At 41.1% G+C, this 8,244-nt stretch overlaps 1 protein-coding gene across 1 annotated transcript in view; it reads left to right on the top strand.

Annotated features, from left to right (window-relative positions):
* Window positions 1-2,910: 2,910 nt before the first annotated feature.
* Window positions 2,911-8,244, top strand: part of LOC113830039 (uncharacterized) — a 9,332-nt gene continuing 3,998 nt past the window's right edge. The window contains exons 1-4 of the mRNA XM_070118848.1: window positions 2,911-3,018; window positions 5,331-5,386; window positions 6,354-6,846; window positions 7,790-8,028. Of these exons, the coding sequence (XP_069974949.1) occupies window positions 2,937-3,018; window positions 5,331-5,386; window positions 6,354-6,846; window positions 7,790-8,028 (870 nt within the window). The 5' untranslated portion in view covers window positions 2,911-2,936. The remainder of the gene's footprint in view (window positions 3,019-5,330; window positions 5,387-6,353; window positions 6,847-7,789; window positions 8,029-8,244) is intronic.

Raw genomic sequence — 8,244 nt, 5'->3', positions numbered from 1 at the left:
AATATGTATATACGTTATTTCATAATAAATCATGATTTTAAGATATTTTAGAATTTCGATGTGATTCCTACATGATATCATACACAAACATGTTACTAATTTATAACTTGAAAGCAAGAAAATGGTATTCAAACAGCTCTTGCGCCTTTGCTTCGCCAGGCTGTTCCAATATGATCTTTCGCCAGCCCTGGCGAACGTCCGCCAGGCATGATTTTAAAAGTAATTCCGGATCGCCCAGCGAAACCTTTCGCCAGCCCTGGCGAAAGGTTTTAAAAGTACGGGCCTAGGTGTCATACCTTTTGTACTCGCTATGCTGATTAAATCTCTCTGGGCTCTCTGACTAGTAGAAGTTCTGGTAATTCTTGCATGTTGATAAAAATTAGATGTGAATTATCGGTTACAATCTCGTATAAGACTGAAAGAGCCCCAATAGCTCTACGATGTCCAATGTCCGAATTTAAGTCATGAGAAATTTAATGGAATTAAAAGAACGATCAGTCTTAAGTGTGAGTCTGCGGCAAATAACCACACGGGAGAACAATACTCAAAATGAGGCAGAATAAAAGAAAAGAAGCACCTGCGAGTAATGTCATCTTCATAGATTTTCTTGCACTTGCCTAAGTCTGATGAAATTGCCCGGGCAATATTCTTAATATGCAATTCAAATATAAACTTTGAATCAAAGGTTACACCCAAGAGCTTCAGGTTATCCACTGAAGTATTTAAGACTCCATTAATCAGCAGACTTGGATGCTGAGCCAACTGCATTCGAGACTGACTCACAATCATTTCTTTAGAATTGGTAGGATTTAATTTCATGCCCCACCGAGAGCACCACGATTGAATCATCATCAGGTCTACAGTAAGACTGTCAACTACTATTTGCATAGAGAGAGGTATCATCATCATATGCCATCATTTTATTAGTAATGCCAGACCACTTATCACTTGTATCTAAAATAAAGAGTAAAGGGCCAAGAACACTACCCTGAGGAACCCCAGAAAAGACACGAGAAAACGAGCTAAAACTACCATCAACATGACCACGCTGTTGCCTACCAATTAAAAATTTAGTTAAAATACTTAAAACTTTACCACCAAGGGCTGTAGTTGAGATTGGAATGTCTGGATTCAGATTGGCAAAAGAATTTAACTGGGGAAGGTAGGGGGTAGAAGTGGAAGTGGGGAAGTAAGTAGGCTTACGGGAGGGTGTAGGAACATCTTGGGGTGGAGGGGGAGGGGCAGAGCAAACGACATTGCTTGAGTAGGGAGTGTGAGAGAAACATTGTCGGCGTGCTTCCTGTCTGGTGTCATGCAAAGTGAGACCATTTTTGTATCTGAGAGTTGCTACCTCAGACTCAAACTTGTAAGTAGGACAGCCTCTATAAAATACATTATAGGGGCCGCTGCAGTTAGCACATATGCGTGATTGTGCTGAGCAATTTGATCGGTTATGACCGGGTTGGGCACAGAGGGGGCATCGGTCTGTGGAACGGCAGTGTTTGGCAACAGTTTTGACACTGACGGGGAGGGGGTTGGTATGGTCGAACAGGGAGGGATTGTCCACCAATGTAGATGCGAAAGAGAGGGTCATGTGCATGAGAAGTAATTTTGGCAATGTTGGTGGATTTCTTTCGATGACCTCTTGGAGGAATGGAGTAGCAATGTACTAATATCACATCACGGTCTTTGAGGCAGCCGAGTAAGTCTTCTCCACAATCTGACTAATAGATATCCAAAGGGCAGCTTGTTGGGGAGATCGAGACAGTTCCGGTACAAGTATTTATTGCCAGAGAAATCGGTTAGATTTGATAATGCTATAGCTTCAGTTTCAGATGTGACTGTTACGAGACGGGAACGATCGGGTCTGGTAGGGAAAGGGACTCTGTCCACTTGCTTTTGGAGGCATTGTTGAAAGAGCAGAGTGTGGCTTAAGCAAGGAGCTGTAGGGGGATCACGAAACATCGGTCCCATTTAGCTGGACCAAATAGAGTATTTAAGATATTTGTAGGGTTGGTGGTGGTAGAAGGACTAGGACGTGTAAAAGAGAGAGTATTGTTGAGGGGGATAGTATTACGGAGAGATGGAGAATAAGACTGTAAGCTAGTAATAAGGGAGGATGGGGTGTTTGATAAAGAAGGCTGTGGGGGTAGAGGTGATGAAGTTGAGGAAGTTGGGAGAGTAGGAATGTCTTCTGGAGATTGTCTCGATTTAGGTGGGTTATTTACCAATAGGCATTGAGGAGTGGGTAGTAGTTGTAGTGTACAGAGTCGTGATCAAAGGAGAGCCTGGGGTCGGGGAGCCGGGAGTGTGAATTGGTGGGGCTATTTGATGAAGGGGCAAGCCTCATTGCCCCTAATAGGAGTATTGCATTTTCATTACTGGTCATGGGAAGCCTTGACTTTGTTAGGGAAATAAAGTCCACCCCTCAGGGTCCCCTTGAGGGGTAAGGGCTAGGCGACTAAAACAAGGGAATACCGTGCCCATGGTTCCCGGAGGCCGTTCAGGACTGGCACAAGGTCAGCTTTTCACCCTTTCAGGATGGCTCTTATACCTTAGGGAGTAGATAGTAGAAGGGTTGGAGAAGGGACGGAAACGAAAGAGCTGGAGGGGGAAAGGACCATGCAAAATTAGCTGAGTGGAGGGCTGAGGCCCTAGGCAGGGGAGTTCCCTGCATTGGGTCTCAGTCTCCGTCTCCTGCGAGGGAATGAGGGGGGGTCAAACAAATAGATAATAACAATAAGAAAAATAATAACACTGATAAACATAGAGGCGTATACCATACATGACAGTTTGATGGATGAGTATCATGTTCCTGGAATAAATAGAAAAAAAATTAAAAAGTCTACACAAGTGTTCTGCAATATCGACAGCTGGTGTATGCTCGGTGGAAGCTAACTTCATAACAGTTTGTATTGCTCTCCCAGAACGTCAAGATGCGGTGCGCTGGTGATGGTGAAAATGGCATAAGAAAGATCCTGATGATGGTGATCTTAGCGATGGTCACTGTATCGTATGGTGAGCGAGTTTGATTGTGTTACATGTGTGTACTTTTAAAGGATGTATTTTTCTTGCATTCTGATTTCCGATTTTTTTTAATCATTTTTATTATTATCATTTGACGAGTAAGAGTGACATGGGCAGCTAATGATGACATTGGTGATGGAACGGTATTTGCTCTGAAAAACGATTTATTGCGATGAGGCACCGTGTTTTATCATTATTACCATCATAAGCACCAATATCATTAACATCTTCATTAGTGGTGTTATGATTATATTGACCTTTGATTTACCCTTATAAAGATGCAGACGGTGATGGTAAACAGTATTATTGTTGTTGTTATTATTTTTATGATCATGATTGTTATTATCAAATTACATCCCACCCATTCCATGCCGGTATTATCGTGGGGCATAAGAGACGGGGACTGAGGCCCAATGTTGGGGATCGCCCCTACTGTGGGCCTCAGCCCTCTGCTCAAATAGATTTGCATGGTATTTTCTCTCCCCCCCCCCCCCATTTCATTTTCCTAATCTTCTCCGATCCCTTTTTCCTAACGTGAAAGAAAAGTGCTGGATGGGTGAAAAGTTAGCTTTGTGTCAGTCCCGAACAGACTCGGGGAGCCATGGTCAGTGTTCCCTTAGTTAATAGTCGACCGTTTCTCTTCCCCACCTATTTCAGGCTCACCGTGGCCAGTAAAGATTTTGTATCCTTACTAAGGGCATTGAGGATTGGCCCGTCTTAAACTAGCCTATCTCAATTTGACTTCTTTGGTTTCCCGACCCAACTCCGACCATTGTTACTCCGTCTCCTTCTCTCGCACATTGAAAGATTATTCAAATTTACCTGCCGCAATCTTCTTCATTGTCTGTTCCCTCCTTCTTTATCACTACTCTTCATCCATTTTGTCCTCCCCACATACTACCTCACTCCACAGCACTCCCTCTTCCTCCCGCCCTTGTTCTACGGTTTCCACCTGTGCAAACCTTTTGAGTATTCTTTCGGCCTATCCAGTGGGATCGATTCTTTGTGATTCCCTCTGTAGCCCTTACTCTGGCAATACCCTCTTCCAACAAATCCTCCAAAAACAAACAGGCAGTTTCCTTTCGCAGCCGTTCCGATAGTTCACGTCTCGTAAAGTTGCATCTGAATCCCAAGCTCGTGCATTATCTACCATGACTGACCTCACTGACAAATCTATTCCTACCCAACGTCACTCCTCCATTAATTCTTGTATCTGAACTACTTCTATCTCCTCTGCTGTCTACAAAAATTAATCGGATTGTGAAAACGAGCTGCTCGCCTGCCTCGCCGATTATGATGCAGCTGCAGTACAGTGTTACACAATTCTTTCCAGAGGCCAAAGCAAGTCTTACACCAGTAATGCCAAGTTTAGCTTCCGTAGACATGACCTCACTCATGAACTCTATATTGGTAGAATGTACTGCCTTTTTCGACCACATCAATCTCAATGTTGGCGCCATGGACCGCTGCTCAAGTTGGTCATGGCCGTTCAAATTGCTGTGCTCAGTCACGCACGTGTGCTTACTGTGGCGGCTCCCATGATGTATTTTATAGGAGCTGCCCTGCATACAAACTTGAATATGAGGTAGCAGCTCAAAGATTCAAAATTGGCCTCGCTTTACTCCAGGAAGCACGCTGACGATTTTTTTTTTCTTGCTACCTATTCAAACAATATCATTTGCTCTGCTTCTATCCCTTCTTCCCCATCTACTCCCTCTCCCCCAGTCAAATTCCTTTTCCAGTCTAAATCTAGACAATCCAATCTCGACCACTTCCCCTGTGCGAGTGTCATATCAACAGTATAGTTAATAGACTGCACAGTAACGGGCAAAATTCGTGTCGTTAATGGTGTCGAAACTCCTAACCTAAAGAGGATCGCATTATTCCGGTGCTCGAGACGGATTTCGTAATGCTTTTTTCACATAATGGCAAGAATATGGGGCGAAATTTAATATGACATCAGGTATTTTACAATGAGAAAGATGATGTAAAACTATGAAAAAAATAAGTTTGATTCTATTTTCCACAGCTGATGGGGAAGATAAGAAAAATCTTACTTTTCATATCTTTTATAAGAAGAATGATAGTGTGTGACTGTGAAAAGGTGAATATAATAAGTCTGTATTTCTAACAACTAAAGAAAAAAGAAAATCTTAGTTTTCATTTTCTTTCAAATTTTCTTACCTACAGCCGATGCAGCAAAGAAAAAAAAGAAAATGTAAGAGTAATTATCTTGACTTTCTTGATACGGAAAAGAAAGAAAGAATGAGTAAGCAGTTATATTCTTATTTTCCTTCCAACAGCTGATGCAGGAAAACAAAAGTGCAAATTCAACGGCGAGAAATTCAAAATGGGAAAGGTGAGTTCAAAGACGTAATAGTCTACTTTATGCTAAACAAAAAACATGTTCATAGTTCCACGTAAAAATAAATAAAGAAAGGAAAACAATATGTATATATATGTATATATACATATATATATACACATACATATATACATATATATATATATATACATATATATATATATATACATATATACATATATATATATATATATACATATATATATATATACATATACATATAAATATATACATATACATATACATATATATACATGTATAAACATATATATATATACATATACATATATATACATGTATAAATATATATATATACATATACATACATACATACATATATATATATATATATATATATATATATATATATATATATATATATATATATATATATATATATATATAACAGAACAGAGGAAGAGGCGAAAATGAATAAAAGGAGGAAAACAGAGAAAGTGAAATAAAAGCATTAAGAAAAGAAGAAAAGAAAAATTAAAGAGAGAAAAAAAACATTCTTTTCCAAATCGTTATCCAAGAACGCGTGTGTGGGTATCTGTGGAAAACATCTGTGTGTGTGTGTGTGTGTGTGTGTGTGTGTGTGTGTGTGTGTGTGTGTGTGTGTGTGTGTGTGTGTGTGTGTGTGTGTGTGTGTGTGTGTGTGTGTGTGTCATGGGTCTATTCTGGGTGATGGTGTTTGTGTAAGAAAATGATCAGTTGCTGATTTTTGCTGCCATGTGATTTTAGAAACATCAGCATATGCATGCGTGTTTGTGTCTGTACATCTTGTGTACATTGATGAGCAACACATTTTTCTACACCAAAACAAGACAATAATCAATGACCAACAGTTATCAAAAGATGAATGATGATAATAACGGAATGAATAGAAGAATAATTAACACATCGATAATCAGAGTGGCGTAAGGTAAAGCCTCACCTTTTTTCTCCTCGTCTCAAACAGGAAGTCCTCAACCTCCCCGATCACTGTTGCTCCCTTATGTGTGCATCTGGCGGGGGCAAAGGCGGCAAACCAAAGCACTCGGGGGGCATTTTGACCCTCGAATTCACGCCCCTCGCCTCCTGTACTTGTCAGTCGCCCTCTCGCTCTGTCCTTGACCTCAAAACCGTTCTAAACAGAAGTCAACTCAAACGTTGGGGCTCTGAAGGTTTGCCGAAGCCGGAGTCGAAACGCAGATCGAAACGCGGATCGAATGAGAGAGATACGACAAACAACAATAAAAACAACAAGAAGAGGATGAAGGAGGGTAAGAAGGTAAAGCAGCTAAAGAAGAAGGGAAAGTGTGTCTTCAATAATAAAAAATACAAAAATAATGAAATCGTGGAAGAAGTGGCTAGCCGGTGTTTCAACTTAGTGTGTCAAGCGAGGAGGAGAAAGAGAAAGGGAAGAATTGAAGTTGTTTCGAGGACTGATTGCACGTGTTCGGACGATGGAGGTGAGGACCACCAATAGTGTACGAGTTTTAGCATCACTGTAATGTCATTTATCTTCATTATCATCACGGTTATCATTATTATTACCATCATTGTTGTTATCATTCTTATTCATTTATTTTTTTAAATCTCTTCATTTAATTTCTTTCATAGTCAGTTTGATTAAACTTTCCTTTCGTTTTCATCATCAATAAAATCATTTGTTTTTCATCTGTTTATCTATTTGTGTATTTACTGGCAAGCTAGGTAGTTAATTATTCAATACATTAGGTACTAAGTTAGGTTGTTTTATTAGATAGTTGACTCGTAAATAAGTTGGCTCGTAAGCAAGTTGGTTAAATAGCAAGCTAGTTCATTAGAAAGTTGGTTGAATAACAAGCTACTTCATTAATAAGTTGATTAGCAAGCTAGTCAATTGAGAAGCAAGTTAGGTCAATAACAAGTTAGTGAGTCGATTAATAAAGTAGTTAGTCAACAGGCAAGCTAGTTCATTAGCAACTTAGTCAATTACCAAACTAGGTAAACAGCAAATTAGTCAGCTAGTGAGTTAATTAGAATGTAAATCAATTAGCAAATTAGTGAATTAGCAAGTTAGTTACTTAGCAAACTAGCTAGTAAATTAGCGTTAGTTAATAAGTAAGTTAAGTGATTAATAAATTAGTTAACAGCAATTTGGTGATCAGCAAGTTATCTGATTAACCAGTTAATTAGCAAGTTAGTTGATTGGCAAACAAGTTACTTAATCAGTGTTAGTTGATTAGCAAGTTAGTCCATTAACAAGTTAGTTAACAAGTTAGTTAGGAAGTTAGTTCGTGCGTCTGATAGCACACGAGCCGGTCAATTACTTAGCTAGTTAGCAAATCAGTCAAGCCAAGTAGATAGCTACCACCCACCCAAAACACACCCATCCGCCCATCCCTACTCGCAGAACCCTTTCTCTCCCAGATCCCGCACCGCCCGCGCCTGGTCCTGCACCGCCCGCACCTGGTCCCGCACCGCCCGCACCTGGTCCCGCCCCGCCCGCGCCACCACCGGCCCGCGACTGCAAGGAGTATAAAGACACCTTCACCCCGTTTCACTCCATTTGTCTGCCCAAAAACAAGGCGTGCGGCATACACAGGGAAGGCGTGAACGAGGAGGAGAAGGATCTGATATTGAAGGAACATAATGACTACAGGGCTAAGGTGAGAGGGGGAGGAGGGGGAAAGGGAGAGGGAAGGGGAAAGGGAGAGGGAGGGGGAAGGAGGGGGAGGAGGGGGAGGGGGAAAGGGAGAGGGAAGGGGAAAGGGAGAGGGAGGGGGAAGGAGGGGGAGTGAGGGAAGGAGGGAGGAGATGGGGAGGGGGATGAGGAGGAGGGAGGGAAGGATAGATAGAAAGAGGTAGAGATTGATAGAAACAGG

Source organism: Penaeus vannamei, chromosome 43 (assembly GCF_042767895.1).
Source record: "Penaeus vannamei isolate JL-2024 chromosome 43, ASM4276789v1, whole genome shotgun sequence".
Classification (NCBI taxonomy): domain Eukaryota; kingdom Metazoa; phylum Arthropoda; class Malacostraca; order Decapoda; family Penaeidae; genus Penaeus; species Penaeus vannamei.
The sequence above is the reverse complement of the archived record's forward strand: the minus strand, read 5'-3'. Positions and strand labels throughout refer to the sequence as shown.